General features: G+C 40.6%; 1 protein-coding gene and 2 long non-coding RNA genes across 6 annotated transcripts; 2 read left to right on the top strand and 1 right to left on the bottom strand.

Annotated features, from left to right (window-relative positions):
* The first annotated feature begins 38 nt into the window (after positions 1–38).
* Positions 39–1,476, top strand: LOC124181004. Its single transcript, XR_006870359.1, has 3 exons — positions 39–195; positions 411–517; positions 1,359–1,476. It is a non-coding gene; the product is annotated as an uncharacterized LOC124181004 (long non-coding RNA).
* On the bottom strand, positions 664–4,942 carry LOC124181001. Of its 4 annotated transcripts, none has more exons than XM_046567054.1 (5): positions 4,131–4,942; positions 3,898–4,012; positions 2,969–3,241; positions 2,531–2,621; positions 664–2,453 (listed from the first exon to the last, which is right to left on the bottom strand). In XM_046567054.1, exons 1-3 carry the CDS (start codon positions 4,605–4,607, stop codon positions 3,042–3,044), a joined length of 792 nt encoding a protein of 263 aa, XP_046423010.1. In that variant the 5' UTR covers positions 4,608–4,942; the 3' UTR covers positions 664–2,453; positions 2,531–2,621; positions 2,969–3,041. The 4 variants fall into 4 exon arrangements, with proteins under 4 accessions (XP_046423010.1, XP_046423009.1, XP_046423008.1 ...); XM_046567053.1 differs by having other exon boundaries at positions 3,010–3,241; positions 3,865–4,012; XM_046567052.1 differs by having other exon boundaries at positions 3,865–4,012.
* On the top strand, positions 3,153–18,561 carry LOC124181003. The gene is made up of 5 exons (XR_006870358.1): positions 3,153–3,287; positions 3,737–4,036; positions 6,283–6,874; positions 6,996–7,265; positions 18,127–18,561. It is a non-coding gene; the product is annotated as an uncharacterized LOC124181003 (long non-coding RNA).
* The last annotated feature ends 8,467 nt before the right edge of the window (positions 18,562–27,028 follow it).

Consider the following 27,028-nt stretch of genomic DNA (forward strand, 5'->3'; position numbering starts at 1 on the left):
GCAACGCCAACCGACTTCAGGCAATTCAGCCTTGTACGTGGCGTCACCTAGCTTCGACTTCTCGACTCACGCGTGATCGAACTGCGCCTGCGTCGGTTGGATTTCTTATTTACTTCGGTGCTTCAAGTTGTCGATGTTTGTTCAGCACGCGTCGAGGGACAATATTTACTTTCATATGTAGCAACGGGACGATAGGTAAATAACAGAAAGTAGATCTTACGCGAAAATATATTACGCGTATGTACTTCCTCGTACGATTCTCATCGTCTGTTATAAGCAGGCCTACGTACTTATTTCACGTAGCTTTGCTTCTTAAGCGTTTCTTTGCTCCTAAACATCTGCAACGCGAGCAACAACGTGTAGCGCCTAACGTCAGGTTGTACAGAAGGAAGGCCTTGTTTTGTTTCAAGCTGATGCATGAAATCGCTGTCGTTATTTCGTCAAAACACACACTCATAAATGGTCTTGACTAGTCGCCGTTAGATCAACAATGAAAACCGAAAAATCTCGTTTCGATGTGAGTAGAATAAATCGTAAGGTGATTGTTTGTATTTAAGGAAAATCTTGTCTTTTAGAACGGGTACAATCAGTTGCTTTCGCGAATGAAAAAAAACATGTATCTATACAGCTCAAAACAAACAATTGTGATCTTGCATTTCACGATTATTGGATAATTAGAGTCTTCTTCAATTCCGTGCTTGATAAAATACATTCATATAATATATTATTCGTTTACGAGCATGTATACATTTAAGAAAATTACAGTTGGAAACATTTGATCATATTGAAGTTGGTAACGTTATCGTATGGGTTCATGATGAGAAAAAACGGTTATTTAGCGATATTGAAGTTGCCTGCAATTCATCTAACCGTAATAAAACAAAACATTCTCAAATTTCGACATCTTAGTTCCTTCAAAATAACTCTAAAATAAGGAAAATTGTGATGCTTCCCTAATGTTTCGTTACGATAACATTACTAACTTCAACCTCGTAATATTTGCTGTCTGTAGTCACCAGGGCATTCGGACTGTATCACATTGACTTTTCGTTGTGATTACAACAATATACGTACGCACAATGGTTAGAGCATAGTGTCGCAGGTTGCGTAAAAAGCGTTTTGGACATTTGCATGTGCAGAAGAATCGTTACTAGTACCTGCATTGGTGAAATTCATCATCGTTATAACCGTGAAATAGCTTCGTACATACGTCGAGTTAGAGTATACTTCTATGTAGAAATATAATGTGTCTACAGATATTTTTATATTATACAGTAAATATCGAGTGTTGGAAACTTAGAGTACTCATAAAATACATTTTCACATCGATATAATATATACTACATTACTCATTACAGATTCGAGATTTGGTCACTCTCTCCATCTGTATCTGGACCTCATCAGTATCACTCTTTGCGAGATCCTCTTTTCATCCGGATTTCGAACACAGGCCTGTTCGTATTCAAAATCTCTTGGGACTGACCATCTTCGCTATAATACGAGTATACCATTCCCGTATCAGCTGTCAACTCCTACAGTCGAGTGAGTAATAAAATTATTTGTGGATAGTTCGCTTTAAAGGCAAGCGAACTTTCCGTTCGATGCATTAATTGCTACAAACATTTTACATCAGAAAATACCTTGATTATATCTACATTCGCGTTCAAGTATGGGTATAACTTGTGTAAGGTATATTTTAACAGCACCACGAATTTTCAGATTATTCGGTGTTTGTACAGTCGTTGATTCAAATGCGTCACAAAAGAACTTATGCATACATATATATCACGAATATTTCTAGATTGATCTCGCAAAATTCGTATGCATAGTTTTAATGGATATTGGCACTCGTTTATTGAACCGCAATGCGATCAGAATGTGTACTTCTTTCAGCTATTTTTCTTTTAGTATCCTCTGTTGTTTTAATTCTTGCTAGGCTTGTGTGGACTTTGGTAATTGCCTATCAATGCAGTATCACACAAATATTAGACACTTATACATCGAGAATAATTATGGCGAAAATTATGACACGGGGATCGAAATTTGGCGAGATTCCTCAATGCTCATATCTTAGTCCAAATTCAGAGATAACGGATAATTCGTTGCTATGAGTCAGCAATGTATAAAAAACAGATCACTAATTCCCTATTCTCATCTAGTTGAAAATAATAGTTTATAGCATAATCCGGTTTACATTATGCCAGAAATAACAATTTGTTACAATTTAAAAATAATGTAAATCCTCTGAAAGGCAAAAAACCACTTAAACCACAAGCACTGATAAAATCGTGTCCAACGAGCGACAATTACAAATCGATTCCGTAGCTGTTTCGTCGTTCATGATAATTCACCTGAAATCGTTCCGAGTCAACCGCTTGGCTGATTGTGCGTAAGCAACGTTTTTCGTCCGTAAATGATGCGTGTCTTTGATGTAGGGAATCGTGGTTAGTCACCTGAAACTCGACGAGGTTAGTACAAGCGTAAATGATGGTGAACCGTTTAAAAGGCGTTTAAATCCTTGTTCACTTACCAGCGCAAGATGAGAAAGCAGGCGTTGAAATTCTCGTAGTTTGCTCGATGTGTAGGTGCATACGGGCTTCTAAACAAGGTCTGCTGGAATCCTGAACGGAACAATTTTTTCTTCCTGAGTAGGTATACAAGGGGGATTCTGCGTAAAAATTCCAACACCGGAATATTGCCGACATTTCAGCCGCTTTATAGCTCAGACGCAAGCCCTTCTAAATTTTTCATTTTCGCGGTGATTACCATAATTTTCTTTTCTCTCTGAAAACAGAGAAACGGGAGTTTGAAAATGGTGTCTGAGCTATAAAACGGTTAAAATGTCTGTAAAATGCAGGTTTCGAAATCTGTATGCAGAAACCCCGTTGTATACCTACTTTTAGAATCAAACCGGACATTGTTTACATAGCAAAACCTGTCGAGTAAGCAAAGTGGACTGATTAATTACAATCGATAAGGCGTATAGTCTCCAGCAATGGCCTCACGCACACAGAAGACTTCCTGCGTCACGTCGGAAAAATTCAATGACGCCTAATCAGACGACAACGACGTCGCGAAGTGTCCGTCAAAACGGTTACGTCCTCTTCCGAGTCGATGACGAACGACAGTCTTCTAGACAGCCGGCCCGTGTTCACGGTTGTCGAAATCGGGACCTGATCCTTCTTACCCAGGCACTGAGCTGGAAATGACGACCGACGAAGCAGTGGGGGTGGCCGGGCAGCTGAAAAAGGGACATTATGGTTCCTAGAGTTTCGCTGTTTGCGCAGGTAAATCGGTTCGATATTTTGTCACGCTGGTCCAACGAAAACGACGTGGTGCGATTTTCTGTAAGATATCTTTAATCCTGGAAGTATTATTCCAGTCTTTGCTCAATGCCACCGCAAGTATTTATACAACGGCGAGCTGCTTGAACGAGGAGTTAAAGCGATTGTTTTTTTGTTTAATTACTATCGAAATGATACACTGTGGCTGATTTATGACACCTATACGATATTATATTCCACACATTGCAAAAGGAGGTCAAAGATTCGTTGAATACATTGCCGTAATTACATACACGTCGGTAGATTTTTTACTCTTGTTGGGGTCAAACGGGAAGGATCACGTTTTAGAAAAACAGTGAACACATGATTGTCAATGTCTCTTATTTATCCACTGTAGCTTTTGCTGATCAATTATGCAAACTGTTTATAAGAAGATACGGAATATGTTCCAGAATCTCATTTCTCGGAGAGTTATATTTCAGCACGTCCGGAGCTTATCCTGCGCTCGGCAACAAGTGGGTCGAAACTGGATGTTGACTATATCTAATGCAATAGTCGTTCTATTATACTTGCGATTTACCGAGCAAACGAAGCGGGGATCGGTGCATCATACCCTGGATTTCGAAGGACTTCTGGGCCTGAACCGTCTCCTTGCGAACGGCTCGTCTTTGGGCCAAATCGACGAGGGATGATCTCCTCGCGACAGTCGCGACGCCGCCGTCGGAACGCTGGTTATGGAATTTAAGAAAACGGTGAGGATGGATGCCACATGTCGCGTGACTTGCTGCTACTCTTTGCTCTGCTTTGATCTGCATAGTAATTATAATGACAAATCCGCCGGCGCACCTTGACTGCCGCAAAAAGACGAACTCGCAGAACTTCGACCAGCGCAGCAACCGCCGAACCGACCAGCAAGACAGCGAGGATATGACCCGCTATGGAGATGGAATTCTTCTGATGAGTGCTCACGTTTTGCTGATCGCTCGTATCTTCCGCAAATCTTTTGGCGTATCTTTCAGCGGCGAATCGTCCCCTCGATTTCTCGCCATCAGGACGCTTTGGTTTGGTGCAGTTTCCATCGTAGTTGCTGAGGTGTACCAACTTCGCTAGGGATTTGTAGTCGGGGTTCCCGCAGAGCTTCATCCTTCGGTAATCCGCTTGCGGTAGTTCATCAGCGGATCTCCCTCGTTCCTGCTCGTCAAATCCACCCGTTTCGCGATTCGTATCAAGCAGCAGCTTCAGCGGCAGTGAAAACAGCGCGCCAAGTATCAAGAGCGTTAAGAGTATGCCGACGTTTATCCCAAGCGACACACGGCTGATCATCTTTAGCCGAATGATCACAAAATAGATACCGGTGATTAATCAGCCCTCCATTTTACATATCACGTAGGTACACACTCGCGAAATATCCTCATCAGTCGCGCACTTCGGATAATTTTACTTGACTTTATCGCACTGTTGACATGGACGAGCCGTTACTGCGAACGGTTGAGCTCTCGTTATAGCCGCTGTTACTAAACTGGAACGGCAATTTCGCGAGACGAGCTCGTTTTATGCCCGCGATACGTTTGTTCGAAATACACCGATCACCTTTTCCATCGTTGTTCAAACACAACTGTTGCGTCTATTCCTCAAACTCTGCAGCTGGCCGAGGCGGGTCTCCTCGGCAATGTGGGCTGATATTGATTCCCCGAAGACCACTACTGCGCACGCCCAATCTTCCGAACATGTATTATATTTCTTTCGACGCGTTGATAGTCGAGTATTCAAATTTGATAAAGTGACCTCACCGATGGCGATAATGCATGGTCGTCGTTTTGTCACCGATCGATATTGACTTGGTATACGAACAGTAACTCGATCCACTGATTGAAAACGGTGCGATTGAGTTGAATCCGAGTAGCGAATGAGCACAATATACCATAAGGCACGAATTTGAACCGAGCTCCGTCCAATAGATCAGGTTCAATAATGAACGTTGAAAATGGATAACCGTTTTTGCATATAATTGGAATTCACAGTTTGACGATTTGATGGATAATTGATAAATGCCAGATGAATTAAAAAATCTTAGCTATTTCGGCCAGAGGGAGATTTGGTTGCTGTATGGGTCTTGAGTACTCAGCAACCCGTTGGGAGTGTTGGGACATTACGGGGGCAGCCGTAAGGGTGGTAAAGAAGTATTTGGAAGGACCTTTGGTGTACGAAAAGATATGTGTGTGTGTATGTTTAAGGAGGGGGTCTTTTGAAGCTGCCGTCCTTAGTGTGCATACATAAATAATATTAGACAATATCAAATTAAAATTCGCATCTTTCCACGAGAGCAACAATGGCCAGGCCAACAAAGGAAGCGCCTGCTCAGCAGAGGCGGCGTCGGGTCGGAGGAGCGAGGCGGCGTCGTTTATAAAAGTAATAAAACAATCGAACAACAACTCCGAAGCCGAGGGAGCGAGAGGCGAATCGGCCGGACGCGAGAATAGCCGGTGGCTAAAGGAGGAAGGAAACGGTGGTACAGCAAAAACGAAAAAAAAGTAGAGATGAAACACAGGGGAACACCGACCCGACCTGCAGGCCGACCGGTAGCCCCGCCGGAATACGTATATATCTTGCTCTGCTTCTCCATACTCCGATTCTTCGAGGTTCTCAATCCTCCTGCACCTCTGCATGTACAATCTTGTACTTCAGCTGGCTCTTCGCCGTCTTTAATTCGTCCACTTGAGGGCAGAAGCTTTTCATCTGACCTTTCGAGTCGGGTTCGAGTTGGAGCACCCCCGTAAAGAGGTTTTGTTTGGCCTCGACTGGTCTGCTCTTCATTCACACGGTAGAAAAAAATGCGGTGTGGACTTGTATAGAATATTTTTTTGTGTCGATCCAAGACTATTTGATATCAATCCGACACTACCTGACATTGAAATTTTGAATTGACTACAAATTGTTCTACATATAGTGGTCCACACCAGCCACTTTTGGTCAATTTTAACACCGTCATTTTTTACAGTACACACAACCGTGCAACGGGGAGATCGAGGAGATACGGAAAATGGTTCGAGATGCGAATTCTGGAGCGTCTAGTGCTCGAGATCACGTCTTCGGGGTTTCTTGGGATGAGAACCCGCGTATGTAGAGCAGATGCTGGCAGTGGTGGCCCCGGTGTGTGATTTTTCACCGCCGACAGCTCCTCCTTCGAGACCCGCGCATTCCACCTTTCGCTTCCCCCTGCCTCCCAGCATCCTTCACTCGCTGGACCCGGCGCGGTCCAGCACTTGGTCGTCGTGGCGTGGCGTGGCTCGTACCCCCGCCAACCTGAACCTGGACGCGCCACTGGACACCGGTTGCACGATCTTAGATTTGCTGATCTCGCATTCGAAGAGCCACCAACACACCGACCGACTCTACCCATAACCCGATATTCGCTCACACTCGCACTCACGCTCAGGGTCCGCCGGTGCATGAGTTACTCCGCGAGTGACATACGCCGCTCTTCAACACCTACCCGCAGCCACTTCCATCCTCCACTCGATCGCTCCTTCGTTCCTTCGTCATGTGACGAGCGTGAATTTCACCAATTTATCAAGTTTCTTGACCAATTTGTAAGTCTGTTCACCACCTTTGGTTTGCTCGAAACCTTGAAGGCACTCTTTTCGGACTTAACAATTCTAATCTTCCCAGCTTACAGTAAAAAACTCAAAGACATTTTCAAAACATTTTCAGGTTATTCAAGGACGTTAAAAAGAGAATGTTCCCAGGAGACAAAAAAAATTCCAGGATAGTTTTCAGGACTCTTGATGGACAAGCAAAATTCAAGGATATTTTCAGGACCACTGGACACCGTCAGTCGTACACCACAGGGCAATTGTACTTCCTCCAGAATCAGTTGTAATCTCAACCACGTTGGACCGATTGTCAGTAGTTGTTACTCCCTGTTTCTCCCGAACTTGGTGTGATCCAGATCCGTTCAAGTGACGATATTCGCAAATGAGGGTAGGTAATTCTATTCTGAAAAGGATGATACGCCTGTTTCTCGGTTCGGTATAACACTGATGCATAACGATCTAAATTTTTCACGGCACGAACTCTATTAAGGCATCGGTTCGTGAATTAGTACACCACGCCAGGGAGGCACTTCATTCTTCACGTGGACCTCTGTACCTAACGAACGTATTACAAACCGACAATAACTTGTGACCACGTATAATGGACGTATAAGGTTACCGTTAACAATCCCCACACTTCGCACGTGTGTGTGTACAGCACAGAATTATTGACAACCATAACAATTTATGACCTGAAAGCACTTCATCCGCGTCTCCTGTAACATGTTTTATCTGATACTTTGACGCGTTGGTAGATGAATGACTTTTTTCTTTAAATAACTCTATCAGATGGCCGTTTTCTGTTCAACGACGTCAGACGCGGAAAAATCACTATGGTAGGTGTGGAGTGCTCGAAATTTAGTAGGTGCAAAATTCCACATCTCATGCATATTTTCAGTTTCGAAAAATTAAAGTTTGCTTCAATCACTTGATTATTAACGCGATGCTGCAAGATCACTTGGACGATGTATCTATAATCCATATTATTCACCAATATATAGTTGAATTAGATCTCGACCTTCTGATGAACGAATTCATCAACCTTAACAGCTGCGAAAATGCAACTTTCGGCATATCAAAGTGAAGTAAAGTGCACGGAAAAAAATCTAATGTAGATTCTACTTCGGTTGTGGTGAATATATGTACAGCAATTTTTTTGAGTAAAAGCTACATCAATTGTGGTAGATTCAACCAAACATTAGGGTGACTCATTTTTTAATTTTTTTTTTTGTTAAGCTGCTACTCGAAATGTTTGTGACAAATACTGAAAAATAAATTGTCTTAAAACCTGAAGGAGGTAGGAAAATATTTAGAGTACGCTCCCGATTACTGAAATATTTTTCATGTATTTTTGTGTGGACACCTTGCACCAAGATACGATAATAAAAAAAAAAATAAATAAACTAATGTATATAATCCAAGTCCGTAAGGTGTACACGTGAAAATAAATAAAAAATATTTCAATAATAGGGTAGCGACCTCTAAATATTTTCCTACCTACTCCAGGTTTTATGACAATTTTTTTCCCCAGTATTTGTCACAAATTATTCGAGTGGCACCTTAAAAAAAAAATCAAAGGTTACAAAATGAACCATCCTGTTACATACACTCTGACACTTACTATTGATTTCGTAAGTCTTATTATTGTATTTGTAAATCTTGCCAAAATTGCTGTGGGTACAAGATTTATCTCCAAAAAAGTGCTGTCCATACATCCACCGCGACCTATGTAAAATCTACAATATTTTTCTTTCCCCGTGTTTACTAGTCCGAGACCCCCGCCGGTCACGGAGTGGTAAGAAAACGTAGGCGGAAGGCCTTCCGTGCCGTGCCTCCATGCTTTCCGCAGTCAGGTTCGCCGGCGCAGCGCCGCAACAGCTTCCTGCCTTCGCGATCACGTAACCGCGTCGTCAAACGGTAGCGATTCAAGAAGCTCAACCGCCTCTCGCCCGTCCCCCTCCCCCTCCCACAGTCTCTGCGCACAGCTTATATTGGCAGGTTGAAATTGCGCGAGGTGCACTTAGGCGCTGCAGCTTGCAAGCTCCGGCCCCCGTTGTAACGCACTGCAATGCCGCAACGCTGCAATGCTGCGGGAATTCTTGTACGGCAATTTGCGTAATTCTGACAGCCGCTGTGCTGGATTCCCTCGCAGCAAAGAATCACTGCTGCACCTGCTACCGCCTGGTAGTCGTTACACCTATAACCGAGAGATGCGAAATGCGTATCGCAAAACGCTAAACTCTTCACGACCTCAACAGCTGCCGTTGTAACGCGACTTACCGATTCGCACGCGTCAAATTCGCACTCGCTGCCGATCTATTCGCTCGATCGTGATAAATCAATCTTGACACGATCCCAATTATTATTGCGAGATGAGAAGTTTTCTGAACTGCGTTGAAAAATTGATGTGATAGCTTGCGGATTAGAAGATAATGGAATCCGATTCCTCAGCTGGGAAATATTGTACAATTTGATATGTAACACGGGTCAAAAAAACAAGTTTTCTTAAATTTTTATTCTACACATCGAATAATGAGCAAAACTTTTATTTATTACTTATAAAGTTTGTTTTTGTCTTTTTTACGTTGATAAACAAGTCTTGAAGTTTTTGGTTGATAGCTAGTACGGGTGCCTATTCGGAAGAAAAAGGAAAACGTTTTCACCAAGATGTGATGGACTTTGTCGCTATTAACGTTTCCAGGGGCGGTTTAATGAGAGCGTGATGGAAGATTAGGTTTCGAGTTTGATACGAGAAATTCCGTACGAATATAGAATAAGTACGAAAAACATTAATTTTTCAACTTTGTCCATCAATTCCTTTACATTCGTCGTCTATTATCAATTATTATTTTTGAATAACATTGATTTAAATGCAAAATCTGAAGTTTGTTCAATTGTGGTAACTGTTCTTAAAATCTGAAATACCGTTCTAGTTTCTACGAAAACAAACTTTATCTAATACAACTATTTTTTCACTTATTAGTTATGTGGAAGATATCAAAATTTGACCTCTAGAACCAAGACTGAAAATTCACGTTTACCGGTGTACCTAATCAAGCATAAATTATGTTTATGCAACGAATCTTTCTTCGTAGATATGTTTTTGACACACAATCATAAATGTATCGGCAGACTTTTGAAAAACCGACCAATAGCCTAACGACGCGGAACAGTTTCTTGCATCGCAAGTATAAAACGGAGAACGGTGCAGAGGATTCATGTGTTGTAAACGGAGTACATACATACTACTGTAACAAGTACCGGATATACGTGAAGATAAAATGGAAATTTATGAGCGCGGTTTTATTGGTAAAAGTTAACGGCGTGAAACGAATATTATTAACGCGTCAATGGGTTTTGCGATGAAAACCCCGTTTTTGCACATCTCACCGATAGCCGGTGAGCGCTCTTCCAGGGGTCGCTGGACCCGCCGATGATCGAGGAGTCCACCGGCTCTGGAAGGTGATCCGAACCTGTTCCGGTGCGTCGAAATTTACGATCCTGATAATTGCGTTCGCGCTTTTATACGCACCCGATAGCAGCTGGCGCGATCAGCTCGACACTCTCCGCAATCGCAGCGTAGATTCGAACGCGTCTGAAAACCTGTGCCGGAGCAGTTGAAGCCAATTATTGAAGTTCTTTTCGGAACTAGGATCGTCCAACAGTCGTTATTGATCGCGTAATCTTTCGCTCATAATTAATCGGTAATACCAAGGATCTGAAAGAGTTAGAAAAATTCAACTCACGGTCATCGAACCGAAAAGTATTGCCTTGTATTATATCTGGGTATAAGAGATGCGTGAAATCGTCTCATGCCGCGTTCATTCCTTCTAATTAACGCGACGCGATTGGGTTTATAAAGCTGTCGATATCTCACCGAATATGCATATAGATATCAAAAATATCTTACGTTGTTACGCTGAATATATATATATATGTATATACGAATTATTTTCGATGAGGTGAAATACGGTATGGCTGAGAACACGGAACGTGAGTTCATAGATAAACGTCTGTAATAATCGTATCTGTATGTTAATAAAAATCATCGCTGACCGATATTCATTGCGGTGTTATTGCATTAAAATATTACACTTTATACTTCAGGTGTTGAGTATATACTTATATCTGTTAATTATCTTATTTAGCCTCTCACCATTACGTTCAAGTTGTTCGAAAACCCGGCGCTGTGGTCAGAATTTTTCATCTCAATTCGTTTCATTCCGTGTGTATGTAAATTCTTTATTTGTTGTGCGATGTAAACAGTGAATTTCGTAAATCGTTGAGATTGGGTGATTTCTTACGGGGTTATACTTGTCAGGATTTTTCAAGGATCAATTTTTTTTTAATTACATTTTTGTACTGTACACGTTACATTCAAGTATATACACAGAAAATTTCACGTCGATCCGACAAATATGCTCGAAGTTACGCGCACATTTGCAAAGACGCCCCGGAGATTTTGAAAGTGCTTTTGAAACTTTTTTCGTATCATCCAGTCTAGAGATATCTCGCTCACTGCAAGACGCTTTTTTCTCGGGGTGCTCCCGGAGATCGGTTATTGCGGTTTTAAAAATCATTATTATATAGAAATAAAAAATACCAGAATAAAATTCAACGTTGAGTTATACGTATAACAATTTTTATATTCATAAATTGAATTGTTTCTTGATGAAAAATCCTTGAAAAATCGATTCTTTCGGCCTTCTGACAAGGTATAAACTTAAAACCCCTTAAAATGATTTACCAAACCTGCAGATCCGTCGAGTTTCAATTTGGTTCCGATTCAAACGGTATGAAAATTTTTCCACGTAACTGCATCATTCCTCCTGAACGCCGAGTACGGAAATTATCCTTCAATATGTTGTCCGGGGTTGTATTTTTACTTTTTGTTTTTTATTTTACTACTTCCCGCACGTTTGGCACCCGATCAGTTATACCGGCCGCTTAGCCACGGGGGCGAACGCCTCCCTAGAGATAAATCTGTGTGAAGTAAGATCCCGAGAGGGGAGGAGAGGAGAGCAGGAGGACCACGAAGGGGCCCGGAATCCGCTCCCACGCCTATCAGATGTTAATGACCCTAATGACTGTAACCAGAGCAGGCTTAGGAGCATTGACATTGAGATAAGCCGATATCTTCACATCTCCATCGGGCCAACTGCGTTGGTTATTATTTATTTATATATGCAGCCAAAGCACTTCGAATAACCTGTTTGACAACACAGGACCTCCTCTCGGCTCGTCCGTCCCTCCGCTTGATGCTCGTACGAAAAATACTCACTCACGTATCCATTCCACAGGATGCCTCGGTTTCCGACGAAAGCCATGAGCACCTTTTATCCACCTGCTGCTATTTCGACATCAATCGTACAAGCGACCTTTCGGTCAGCGAGCAAGCGTAAATATATGACGTAACGAACGCATGCATTTCGGATCATTTTCTCCAAGTTCGAGGCTTTTATTACGGGAAACGGAATTGAAGAGAGTGAACGTTTTGATTGTACGAGTAAATATACTTACATCGCAGAAAAATCGACTTAAATATTTTTGTTTCTTACATTGAATACAGATATAATTGACACGTTGTTTTTTTTTTCTTATTTTGTACGGCGAAATAAAAAAACACGTGCTAATTATTTCTGTATTCAATGCAAGAAACAAAAACATTTGAGCCGATTTTGTTTTCCAATTGTAAATATGATACGCAGGAATTACCCTAAATTTTCATCGTTTATATCTTACACTGTTGTGAATATATTTTGCGATTTTCTTGTCATCAAAATTAGTCCGCAAATGCGAGAATTCGATGCTTTAAAATCTATCAGAAAATTTCGGCTCTGTCAGGAATTATGGCTTGAATTTTCCGATGCACCGCAGCAATTTTATACCTATACAAATCACACGCACTCGTGATGAAGTCCATTTTTTTATATCGGCTCGATGAACCGATTAATTTGAAGAAATTAAATATGACACGGTTGACAAGTTGTATTTGTAGCCATGTGGGCACAGCCTCCCGGTGAATTTACAATCTCGCACAACGCGGATTCGGCAACGCATATAAGGTGTTACGATCAGATAATGTATACGTCCAGTGACGTATGATATATATACACGGTGTGTTTATATCTGCTTCGTGAATCAATTGATAATTGGGTATCTTAATAACTCCGTGGTAAATAATTCTACATTCGTGTGTCAACGTGCCGCAATTAGCCGGTGAAAAGAACGACGAGAAATATCCGTTATTTTTGATATAATTGAAAGGTAAACTAAAGAGAAGGGATTATAAATATCGGGGAACAAGTTTTGGAAAGTTCATTATTTCACAGAGTTATTCGGTGAAAAAATACGGAATCATCCGATCAGCTCGCAGCTTTTTGAGCAATCGTTGTACGAGTTTCAAAATCTTCGTTAAACCGACAACGTTAATAAAAACGACAATTAAGCCTGAAAATAATCGTTCAAGTCCAACGGAATGAGGTTTTCTCGTAATCCCATGCCAATTAGGTATGTGCATACAAATGAAAAATCAATGAATTATAGGAATATTATTTCTCTTAATTTGTTACAGGTATATAGCTCGGATACGTAAGATCAATTTTCGAAAACTAATATTATTCCAATTGCCTAATACGGGTTTTAAGAAATGCTCGCATTATGCAGACGTATTAATCCTCGCACCGTTTATAGGTATTCATTGCATAAATAATTGCTCTTGCTGCATATTATAAAAATATAATGCAACGTGCGGGTAAATAAATTATGAACCTCGGAAGGCTTATGTTCATTGATATTTGTATTTGGAAAAGGTCTCTCGTACGCTCTGCTTTTCATGCTTGCTGCATAGTTTGCATATTTATTAAACTTTCCGGCCTACGCACTGGACCGTATTAAAAAAATTTGTATACTTTTTTTTCAATATTCAAGTAAAAAATATTGCGTATTTTTTATGTATTTTTCCAAAGATGGAAAAAAAAACTTTACCATGTTATTTAAATGGAAAATAAAAAATCACGATAACTTACCTCTTAACGTTAATATTAAGAGCTCAAACTTTGAAAGCATTTTTTTTTTGTCGTTTTTTGGAAAATTATTTTTTACTTTGATTTGGAAAAAAAACTCGATGCACGCTTTTGCTTGATTACGGATATTTCGTGATTGCCGAAGCGCAGCTCGGCTCGTTGGTTGCAGTGTTTCGAGGACCCCGCATATTATCGTTATACGTACCCATATTAAAGGTACCTGCGGGTACGGAGGTACAGGCATGGGGCTCGGTCTGTATACGGTTAAACAAATTATCATATATGAACCAATCCACAGGACGTTAATGAATCGATCGCTCACGTCCCACGGTGATCTTGTGACCGTAGGCAAACACTTTCCCATGTCATTTTGATTAAGAACTCGACCCTGCGCAGCTACGACTCCTCGTACCCGTTCAGCTTGCGAGGTTATACGTACCGTAAACGTGCGGATGAAGTATTTTCAATGAAACGAACACTATACCGGTCACACACGTGTGTGGAAATTAGAGAAATTGAAATTAATTTATCCGAAGAATCTCAACTGTCAGAATATAGACAAACATAAATTTGGCCAAGGAGCTAATTTTTACTTTTGTTTTCGAATCCTTATTCTTCTCTTTGCATTTGCTTCTTCGGTTGCTCTAATTTAATACCGCATGGCTTCAGGCGATCCTCTGGTTTTCAAAACACGAATGAAACAACCATTGAATTTATTTCGAGCAAATTCACCCTGCATCCGTATTTAGAGGAGCTTATTTTATTTATTTCCACTATTCATATAAATAACACGTAAAAAAACAAAAAAAAAAAAACTGAAAATTTGAGAATATTTTGTCATACACGTTGCTAGTTGATAATCAAGCCGTTACCGAGTGAAAAAGAGTCCAAAATTTTCCCATATTGTGTTACATGTTATTTAAATGGAAATTGGAAAAAAATAAAATAGGTATCTTTTAATATCAATATTAAGAGCTCATATCTGACTGAGATATCTTATTCCAGATGATCTACCGAAATTTTGACGCGCGTTTGTAAGAAAAACAAGGTTTTTTTTTAGTTTTTTGGAACACCCTGTTGCACATGTACGCATGGAACATCGAGTACAATCTTCGCCGCGGTCGGATTGCGCTATCATCGTTATCTCGGCACTTGGCCTACAGAGAGCCAGGGGCGATTGCGCGTATGCGGTACAAACCACGTATCGGCATCGACCTGTATGGGCATAAATACCCGGTGTCCGTGTTCGATCATATCCGAGAGAGCGAGCCTGGGAGTAAAAAAAATGGGGAGACAGGGGGCGATTTACAACTATTACAATTCCGACATTGTGCAGCGAATTAGCTTCAAAAAGCTGCAAGTCTTCGTCGCTTTGCGCATTACGCTTGGCTGGCCGTGGCTATGCCATTACTACTTGCCAGAGGGGCCGGGACTTGAAGGGGGGAAATCGTAACGACATTTAAAAGGCTGCAAAAAACAATTCCCTAGTTTGCTAGTCGTCGAGCAAGGATGTCTAGTTATTTTTTGCAATCCCCTTCCTCCCCCCGCGCCTTGTTTTTTTCCTTAGTTTTTGGATCGCTTCTTGAGGATTTTCAACATTCTTTTTTTCGACAACCTGCCGCACAGATTTATATTACTTATTTTTCCTCCTGGGGTGAAAAAAGAAATAAAAGAGTACTGTGAGAAAAGAAAACGAGATTGAGTAGGAGAAAGAGAGATAAGGAACCCGGCAGCAAGCAGAGATCGGGGTGTGCCGGCTGCCGCGTGTCCGCTAACGAATGGTGACAGTTCCCGTACCGTCGAATTAACTCTAATGGAGCGTATCTATCAGGTGGAATTAATTTGTAATTAAGTCTTGGTTGTAGGCGGTGATTTTTATTATATATACAACTCGACCGTAAACTCGTGCCTTTTAATACGTGTCATATCATGCTTACAATACATATACGTACGCGTGTCGCATGCATGTTTATACCTGTTTGCTAAATCATCCTTTCCTGTGTATATATTTATTTGTTTTACGTATATTTACGTGTAAATTTTAGCTGTGCAAGAAATTATGCTCCGGCTAAGGTATATTAGTCAAAATTTCTCTTAACGTGATCCTTGATTTCCGCAGAGTAAACGTATAGTGCAGAATCACTGAAACCGGATGTTACGAAAGGCATTAGATTTCCGGTATCGGGTCGAATTTGAAACACGCTTTTCGACTCTGTGTCATACAATTAGGTCAACGGACGAAGAAACAATTGCAATCCAAAATGGCTGCGCGATCACGTGGCACGTCCGATTCAATTGTTTTTTCTCCGCCATCTTGATCGTGTCAAGATTTCCGCGTTTTCACGTCGAGTAAGACCCGTTCGACAATACAGTCCGTTCAGATTGCAGGTATGTGTGTAAAAGATTTGAAGTTGACAATCTTCGTTGCCGCAATTTTGTTTGTATAATCGTTGAGGGGGAGTATTGGTAGTTTAAATCTAAAATTTCGATCCAAATCCGCGGTAGCTTCGGTCGCGATACAGAGACTCCCCCCCTTCCACAACGATTAGAAGAACAAAATTGTGTGGCCCAAATCAAATCCCACAGGAGTTGATATTGCAACGAATAGTATTTATTAATAAATAACAGGCTTTTCCATTTCGAATTGACGCCGGTACCCGTCGGCAGTAGAAGGTTGGCTATTAGATAGAACGTTTCATACTCGTGTGTCTGACATGTGCATCGGAGCCTGGCCTAACCATTTTAAATTTAGCTTACGACAATTGTGGTATGTAAAAATTGCAATTCCAGGTGCAAATTTTCTAGTGAAAATTTCTACCACTCCGAATTTTTACTGAAAAGCTACAAATTTTAATGAGAAACTATGCGTATTCAGAATTTTGTACAAAAATTGTACGAAATGATCCGATTTTCGTAAAAATTCGTACAAAATCGTAGAAATAATTGTCACCATAAGTAGGTGTTCTTTTTCGTATCCATATAATTTCGCGTCCCGGGTTGCCGCTTGCCAGGCGCGGCGTGTGTAACATCGCCGGAATTCACGTCGGAACAACACGTGTTCCGTCGGCGAGCTAGATTCCGAAGGCTCATAAAACGATGGAAGAATTTATTTGTCGTCGGGATCAGCCCCCTTCTCGCCTCCCCCGCCTCCCTCACTCTCTCCGTTGCCGCTTCTATCGCCGTTCGCTCTCTTCGCGGACACCGAGCGGCACGCACGACGCCTCTGTGCTAAAAATACCTAATATGTATGTGAGGTTATAATCGACGCCGCGATCCCAAACAGTGACAGTTCAACCTCGGGCCGTTAAGCAGCGCCGCGCCGCGTCGAACCGGGAACGCTTAATTCACAGTGATTTTTTTTTACTCACTCCGAATACAAAATGCGCGACAAGTTGTCGTCCGTTAATCGTTCGCGTTAACCCTGAGACCTGATCGAAAATTCGACGGCTAGGAATCGAGTCTTGAGGTAGAGAATTTTATGATATGTCTACGTTGTGCGTTTGGATTCTCGAGTGATACCAGAGTAGGTATATAGATATAGTTGGATTTCACTTAAGAAATATCCTCATTCTCTGGGACGTTAATAGGAATGTGTAACAGGAAAGGAAACAATGTTTACGATCCTTGGATGAAACGCATATCAGTTGAACGGATGTACCGTGTGGCTGTAACTTGGAGTGCTATAATTAAATACAATATACGTTTGCAAAATTGTATACGTATAACGCGACTCAAATCTCTCAGCCCGTGGACAACGTGTACGATATTATACACTGGTGTGCGTTTATTTATAAACCGATTAATAACCCTACCTACCAACTATACAGTTTAAACAAATCGCCTCCGACCGCTGATACTAAAAACCTTTGGCGTATGTACATACATTGCAGTATCAAAAGTGTTCTGTGAAAACGCGTGGTGACCAAACGTTTTATCAACACTGTTAAAAATTTCTGTACGGAACTTACTGCGCTGTATTAAAAGTTTTATTCGGTTCACCGCGTGTTCACTGTTTATTCAATTTACAAATACAACAAATTTACAAAAAAATGTATTAAATTCAAATAACGGTATCGCATATGCTTCTTATAAATTTTACTCCAAACACAAGGCAAATGCGTAGTAATTTGCGTCGCTAGATGAAATTTGCAAAATAGCAACCTGATTTCGTAATTCGACAACTCTTACTCTTGCGTCACTAAATTTGCAATAATTTTTTTTCAGTCAACTCCAGCCGAATTCCATGTCGACGCTGGGAGGGAAACACGTGGACTCCAACCACCCCGTGCGCGGTCGGACGGATATAGACGATCGTCACCGCGATCAGGAGCGGCATCGCATCGTCGTCGGGCGTAAACATAGGTGAGGCAGAGAGGTGGGTGGGTGAGCGCGTATCACTCGCGTCGCGTCGCGTCGCGTCGCTCCGTTCCGCGTCGTCGGGTCAGCAGTGTCGCTCGCCTCTGCCTATCTTCACGCACCAGCCACGCAACGCACACCGTTTCACACCTGTCTCGTCTCACCCTCTCTCCCTCTCTCCCTCTCTCCCTCTCTCCGAGGCATCCGTCCGTCTCTCTCGTTCCACGCGACGATCCCCACGCGTTTTTCACACGCCGCGTGTATGCGTCTAACAGTGAAAGTGCAGTGAATAAGCTCGACGACGGGTTAAACCGCGAGTGGTTGTTTTTTTTTTTTCACATTTATTATTTTTATTGTTTTTTTTTTTGGTTTTTGTTTGTTTCTGTGCTCGTCAAGCGACGATTTGGATGAGGAATCAGTGCGACGACGGGATAACAATTAAATCATATTTTCGAGGGTTTTGTGTGCCTTTTTTTGGTGTTGTGCTTCTTCTTCTTTTTTTTTGTTTTTTTTTTTTTTTTTTTTCAATATACGTGCTTTTCAATAAAGCGAGTCGTCGGGTTCGTTTTGTCGTTGCTCGTTCGCGTTCAGTGATGTGTGTCGCGGTGAGGTCAGGAAGATAACACACGACTCAGAGCGGAAGTGCCAGGCGCTGATAGCGGAACTCGACGCTGAATGCATATATAAGTAAGTTTTCACACTATTTTTATATTTTCAGTAGGTATAAGCTCGATCGAAACGATCGTGAGGATGAAGTTAGTAACGTGAACGTAACGCGTACGTCAGGTGAAAAAAGTTATTACTTCAGTACGCACACTTTTAAGGATTACTTTCAAGGATCAACTGGCTTTTCAGAATTAGTGTATAATTTGTTTAAAATGGTTTACCAATCGTCGGAGTGTTGTAAAGATGCGAATTAGCGGTGTATCCTAAACATGCATCGTTAAGGTAACCTACGCTAACTTCATCCTTGTAAATAAACTCGCACTTCTTCATTTTAACGACTTGTCCACGTATTGTATTCTCACTCGCTCTTTAGCAATGAATTTACGACGATGTGTAATCGTGCAATTTACCCCGTATATGTACGTGTAACGTGTGTTTGAGATCTCTTCGTCTTATCACCTTGTGCGGTAAAGTAGGTACACGGTGTCGAATTATTGTTACACGTGCGCGTAATCTAGTTTCGCATATTTTTTTTTGTTGCTGCCACTCGAATTGCAAACCACGAACACGACAAAACTTTTCGTTATTACGAACGAGAGGTAAAAATTGACGACTGGAGAATAGCAATCTCTCTTTATTTCCTATCATTAATCTTATTCCCTCTAGGTATTATACCACCAAGTGTGTTTATTTAATGTACTTGAGTGTAATCTTCTCATTTGCCGATATTTCGTCTAGTGCGGGGAATATAAAAAAACAAAAATATCATTAATCAGGAAGAATGATCTATTAGATTTTCAATCCGTGTACTGTTGTTTTATGTTGTCACGTGCGGCGAATCATCGTATAATAATAAAATACAGAGAACGAATCGATCGTTTGAAAATTGAAGAATTTCGAGCTATCAATCGATAAATCAATCTAGTAAATTGACCAATTGATCAATATTTAATAATTTTCTACATGCTCGTTTCGCGGTTTTTTTTTTTCACCCGGTTATTAGATATTTTCCGAATAAAATCCAACCCTACCGTTCAACTTGCTGAAATAATTTCGAACGCGCATTTGTACGGCAAAATGATTTCACACAGCTCAGTAATAATTACTGATCCGCAGGCGAAGTGAAAACGTGCACTTTGTTAACAATTAAACGCAAGAGGCTAAGGGAATATTACGGATTATCGTTTCCTGCGGAAGTGTGTAATTTGAACGCAGTATAACTCTTGGTCAGGGTGGTCAGGAAGGAAGTAAAAGACGATTCGCTGGCAAGAGTGGAGCGCCGTTTCACCCGTCCCCCGGGTTAGGTGAAATGAATTAATTTTTACCATAATAAATAAGCCATCAATCCATTCGGTACCTAATGACTATCATTAATTTTACGACTCTGGCAATCGAGTACCGAGAATCCGGCTTTTATGTCAGCGTTGCCTCCGCTCATATCGACCACAAACTCGACTGCTACGCTGCCTTCCTTCCTCCTCCGCGCTGTCGAAAGATTAGATAATAAGTACAACACGGGTAACAACTCGATTCCGCACTCTTCGGTTCACCTGCCCACCTAAGAGTTATACACACAGGCATACGGGTCTGCACCTACGTTTTCTTATCGCGGCCTTTTATCTCTAACCTCTGTACCGTCGACCGTACCTCGGTCCTATATACGTACACACATGTGTATGCATGGGGCATTCCACGCCAAATCGGTAAACGGTTGACCGTGACATTTTTTAATTTCATCAAAGATTTATCCCACGTCAGTGCGACACCTGAAAAGATTTTAAAAAGATTTTCAGGTTTTATCAATCACTCGTCGTTACCCTATCATTTTTTAAACCCATCTTAAAAACACCCAAATTCATTTTTAATAAACGAGAGAAGAAAACAACCGGTTTCCGAAATGAAACATTTTCACGAAAAATTCAGAGCGCTACCTAGTTTTTTTCTATTTTTTCAATTATTTTTATTATTTTTTTTTTTTTTATTTAGCACTTTGAATTTTTTTGATCAGCTGAAACATTGCTCAAACCGTATCAAAATTTTCAAAAAATTCTTAAAAAATTGTACCGCAATGGAACCAGTCTAGAAATGTTTTGACTGAAAATTAGAAGTTTTCAGAATATTTCGGGAGTTTTTATACCGTTCGAACAATGTTTCAATTGACCAAGAAAATTGAAAGTGATGAAAAAAAAAACATGAGAATAAGTTGGCTCATCATGGGTTGAATCTTTAACTGTTTGGAATACAAAATACAGTTGCCGATAATTTTTTGAGAATTTTAAAAAAGGTCCTTTTCAAAATCAGTTTAAACATTTATAAATAACTGAGTAGTCGAATAACAAATCTGCAAAAGTTCAGGATACTATTTCAGAGCTGGGACAATGCAGAAAATTTTTTAAACAACATTAAAAATGGCGAGGGTCGGACGTTGGTGGGGAATGCCCCATATCCATATGTATGTATTAAGAGTCGATGTATATATCGTAACGAATTTGCGTGTACAGCTTGCATCGTATACCTGTAATGAAAAATCTGCAAAACGTTTTGGGCTAATAGGGGTCGAAAGTGCACGCTAGGGCTCGTGCCAAAAGTTTTTTTTACTTAATTTTGCACAGATTATCTATATATCTTGTTTCAAATATTCCGGCACGCACGCACGAACGCACGCAGGCACGCAAAGTACTGCGTGCAGCGGCATCTCAGCATCGTTTGAAAATGAGACAACGGCGTGGAATTTAACAGTTTCGTTTAATTTAAGTGAAGAAAAAAAAAAAAAAAAAAATTACAGGTTAGCCAACCCAACACGATCTCACTGGTTAAATTTCTCGTCGGCGAAGTGTGTATATATATATGTGTCATGTAAGAGTAACGAAAAGGGAAGCGCGATTGAAAAAATGCGCGCGGATTATTCAAGCGAAGAGATTTTTTTTTTTTTTGTTCTTCCTCCTCTCTTTCACCATTTTATCTTTCACAGTTACTATTTTTCGTTTTCGTTTTCTTTTTACTAGAATCTTTCTCGAAGTTCGGTCATTTATTTTTATCTCGTTTTTTTTTTTTTATTATTCCCTTTTCTCGCAAGTCTTATTAATCGCGTGGCACACGCTCCCCTGACTTCCTGATCCTCGCAAAGAGCCCTCGTCACAGATATTTCAAGACAGGATAAAACTCGGCTAGGCTGACACAAGTTATTATAACCCGATGCTCCCTTACTCATTATATGTGTTATATCTTCTTTCTCTCTTCATTCGTCGCCGCAGTATCGTCGTATTTACTTATCTCTCATACGCGTAATCGACGTGTCGTTCGACTTGAGGAAAAATAAAGATGAAATTTGAAAAAAAAAAAAAAAATTGTTAAAAAAACATTATCGAACAAGTCTCTCGCACACCTCAAACACTGCAGACATTCGCATTTTTCACGTTATTGTATTATTTCTGAGTGTACCGAGTACACGTATCGTCACTTATTTGCCAAAACAGCTTTTGATCGTTCAGTTTATTTTTATTTTTGACATTACTTCTTTTTTGTCGGTAGGTAAAAACGGTACAAACGCTTTCGCATATTACCGAGGAATTCAATTAACTTTCACACGATGTAACCTAAGATGTAAAAAATCAAAATTCAACTTACCTCTTTTATTTTTCCCCCAGAATTGAATATCTTATATTTTCACTGTATAAATCAACGCACGTTTCTTCCAATTGCGTAGGAGGAGAAGGAAGAGTACAAGTTAACCCTCCTCCCTCTTTCTTCTTCATTTTCGCAGCGTGGTCCTTGGAAATCTGAAAATGTCAAGAAATTCATCATTCAATGGAATTGTCTGGGAATTTTTAATTCGGTCACGGAAACGACTGAAAATATCAGTATTCTTATCAGGGGAATTAGAAATGATTTTTTAAGGTAGCAAAAGTTAAATTTTTTTCGTCGAGTAAACAAATTTGCTTAAACTGACGTTTTTTCTTTGTACATTATATTATTTTTCGAATTCGAATTGAATTTGAAACGAATACAGAGTCAATAAGCTGAACGATTTAGGTTTTAGTAATTTACTGGAATTGGGAAAATATCCGGGAAAACTAGATAAAGTTTTTCCCCAAACATTTTTGGCCACCCTGCAGTTTCAGTTTCGTTGTATAACGTAACCTATTTAATTATTACATCTACTTATCGCGGGTCTTGCCTGAGTATCGAAAAAAATTTGACGCAATTTTTTGTTGCGTCTTTCTGAGTCTCCGTGTATGCGGTAGACTTATCCGCCCATGTGTATTATCGGTATGTGCTGCTGGCTGCAGTCGGTTGGCTTCTTCTTCTTCTTCTTCTTCTTCTTCTTCTTCTTATTTTCGACTCGCTTTGCGGCCTTCTTGCGACGTGGAAGGAGGATAAGGAGAAGGAGAAGGAGACGCGCGCGCCCCGAGGAAATGATTTTGATCTGACGTGATTTGCATAATTCCAGCTTCTTCCCCGCCCACCGTTCACCTGCTCAATTATATTCGCTGCGGAATTTAAAACGTGTTTTAAAAAAACATAGGCTCTTCACCTTCTTCCTTCGTCCTCTTCTCAACCTTGCCTTGCTTCTCTCTCCACCTCGCCTCACCTTCCCTCTCCACCTTCTCATGCTTCTCGTAAGATGTACGCTTGTCTCTTTGCGCAAAGATCGCATTTCCGATCGATAGGTTCGTAGGTACCGATGTAACATGTAATATACCTCCCGTTATAGATTTGACCAATGTAAGTTCAGTGGAGGAACTCCGTCGCATAGACAAAAATCCGACGCGGAGCTTTTTCAATCGATCCTTATTGTTGATCAGCTTCGGTATGCGTGATATAATTACTGTAATCGATTTGGAAATTAGTCTCCTTGTTATGAAAATTTTAATGGGAATATTTCAGTGAAATCAATCGTAATATCGCGATTTAATCTTAATATCCACCGTTACAGATAATCGTAATAACACTTCAAGTCATTATACGAAATCATTCGAAACCAGTGTTTGAAATATTCAATAAGAGAAGCTTGTAATATCGTTCGAAATTTTTATACAAAATCACTTTAACGAGATCAAATTTATTCATGAAATTTCTCGCACGCGAATCAAAACAAACAACCCTTAATTTCAAGAACTCGTTACTTTAGGCAGTTGGTGAGTTAAAAATGATTACTTTTTGTTGATTTAATTATTATGAGACAGTAAAACGTTGAGCTAATTATTAAATTAACGTACTAGGTAAGCTCCTATAATGTTCTTAAAAATATGGAAGAACTAATACTGCAATCTCAGTCAAGAGCTTACGTATGAATTCTTCAATCTAAATCGCTTTAAAATGCTAAATTATTGGAGCAGATGCGTTTGATTTATTACACGATGGTTTGTTTTACCGGAAAAACTTCTTTTTTTACACATATTTAACCAAAACATGTTCTTTTTTTTTGCAATAGTCAAATTGCCATTTTTATTGGAAGATGACAAAAAAAAAAAAAAAAATCAATATCAGTGGAATAGTGAAAAATTAAATATTCAATGACATCAACGTGGTAAACAAGAGTGTTGCTTTTTAAATTCATTTTAATAAAATGAGTAATTGCAAAGTGAAATTCTTCATCAATCTCAGCTTACATTAATTTGACAAGTGACAAATGTGCGACCTTATATTTCTTCTTTTTTACGCATACATATAAAACTATGGGTCTCTATTACTTTCAACCGAATTTGATTCTTTTGCTCCAATGGGCAGCCACAACGTTTGTCAGTTTTGGAGATATAACGATATTTGTAAGCCAAGTCGGAACGGGATCACAGACTTGTGCGGAAGCTGACTAAACTCTTGCAAATAGAGATTAGATTAAGGCAGGTCAGGTCCGGTCAGATATTGTCAGTCTTCATTAAAATATTCTTAATTGTAAGCGAGATTTTTTCATCCGAATAGAATTTTCATTTTATCACCTTAAGCTGCTAGTTTGGTAATAAGATCCACAAAGGAATAGTATTACACTTGCCGATCGTTAACCCTTCGAGTCACAGTGTCCTTGAATACGAATCTGAAATCGGATTTCAAAAATTCAAGATGGCGGATCCAATACGGTGGACGAAAATTTCCTACTCGATCGAATCCGGAGAAAAAACTTTGCCCAGAAGTTTTCGGGGTCGCTGATTACAAAACTGAAATGAAATGTTGAAAATTCAGTACGGCGAATCCATTCTGTGAACGTATACGATAAAATTGCAAATTTTCGTCCACCGTATTGGATCCGCCGTCTTGAATTAAAAAAAATCCGATTTCAGATTCCAAGAACCGCAGACCACCATCTCGTTACAAAATTTGCCTCAGCGCAATAACGTCTGACTCAAAGGGTCAACTCACTCTTCGCGCAAGTCTTATCAAGCACGCACCAAGTCGTCTGAAAAACGTTCGATCTCCAAGACTCGACGCTCCACGCAGCACCATCCTTGGCTAGAGTTTCGCGCATGAATCTATCCGGGACGACGTCGCGACGACGTTCAACATGCGTGCGTGCTGCACGCGCGTGGATGCGATGCGTCGAGACGCGCGGAGTCCGAGGAAGATGGGCGAGAGGAGGACGGTGGCTACTCTCGCAATCAGGAGTCCGGACTCCTGACTCCTGACTCCGCGGAGAAGGGCGAGGCTCTCGCATCGCATCGCCTCTCTTTAAATCGTTGGCCGTTCACCCCGACCTCGCCTTACTCCTGATGCACACTCCGCAACTGGTTCGAATGATGCTCACTTGCCTAGCGTCCTAGTGCAAAGGTGCACTACTGGTATACCTCTGGTGGACGTCGGGAGGAAGCTTGCCCGGATGGATAGATAGATGGATGAATGGATGGATGGATGGATGGATGGATGGATGGATGGATGGATGGATGGATGGATGGATGGATGGATAGATAGGTGAGGCGAGGTCTTTGAGGGACTCGGACTCGACGACCTCTCCTCTTTCCTCCTTTTCCTCATCCTCTTCTTATTCTTTTCCTTTTCCTTCATCCGCTCATGCTCCTCGATCTTCTCAACTTCTTCGCGTGCAGCGAGGCGACGCGTTTCTAATGGATCCCGGTGAGCCAGGAATTTATCCGTTACACGGTAAGGCTCGTACGCACGGGGAGAAACCTGGAAAACCGGGAAAATTCAGGGAATTTACTACAGCGGAAAAGACTTGGGGAATTTTGAAAATAAGACTGGAATTTTTACTCTAACGATGAAACAAACTATTTCTTTCTCTCTGTACGATTGCCTCGAGTTTTCTTTTTATCAAGCTTTGCGACACTGCTAGAATTTTTGCCAAGACGATGGACAGTTGATTCTTCTTTTTCCTTTCCTTCTTCTTCTTCTTCTGTTTCTTGATTTCGTTCTAAACTAACAACAAATCGTTCATAAGTTTCACGCAGCTATTGCAATTTGCGCCAACTGATTTAATACGCTTGATAAAACTTGAGAGAAATAGAAGAAAAAAAGCGAACGCAGGTTATTTCAAATATAGTGTTGTTTTAATTACACATTAATTATTATACACACCGCGCGGATTGTGCAATGGAAAGAGTTTTCCACCCACCGTATTAAAACGCGTATTGCGGGGTTACAGTGCGGATTACCGCATATATGTACATGCGCACGCATGTCTTACGTTGTATAAGGTTACAGACACGCAGCTATTGCGACAGGAGACCGAGTCAATTAGTCAATTCCTAATACGTCAGCTTCTTACGGACCCGCATACCTATATACCTATATTACCTATTCGATGGTTGTTAAATACCCAAGAGCCGCACGCGACAAGATTTCCACTTTTCAACATTTTTCCTAGGTATAGGAATACATATATATATGTATATACACATATACATGCACCTACATGTACCAAGTTTGCCATTTATATTTGCAATGCTCGCCTATTCAGTGCAAGTGCAACGCACCTCGGGACTTTCGATATTCTCGTGCTGCCTGCACTGTCAACGATATTTTCTTGTACATATACCATCGTATATTTCCACCTATAATACACATCGACGAAGTTGAAGATTCTACGTTATATCCGGTTATTTTCGTTTAGGTTTATCGAAATTCACATCCTGTCTTTTATTCTTCGTATAAACAA

Source organism: Neodiprion fabricii, chromosome 4 (assembly GCF_021155785.1).
Source record: "Neodiprion fabricii isolate iyNeoFabr1 chromosome 4, iyNeoFabr1.1, whole genome shotgun sequence".
Taxonomy (NCBI): domain Eukaryota; kingdom Metazoa; phylum Arthropoda; class Insecta; order Hymenoptera; family Diprionidae; genus Neodiprion; species Neodiprion fabricii.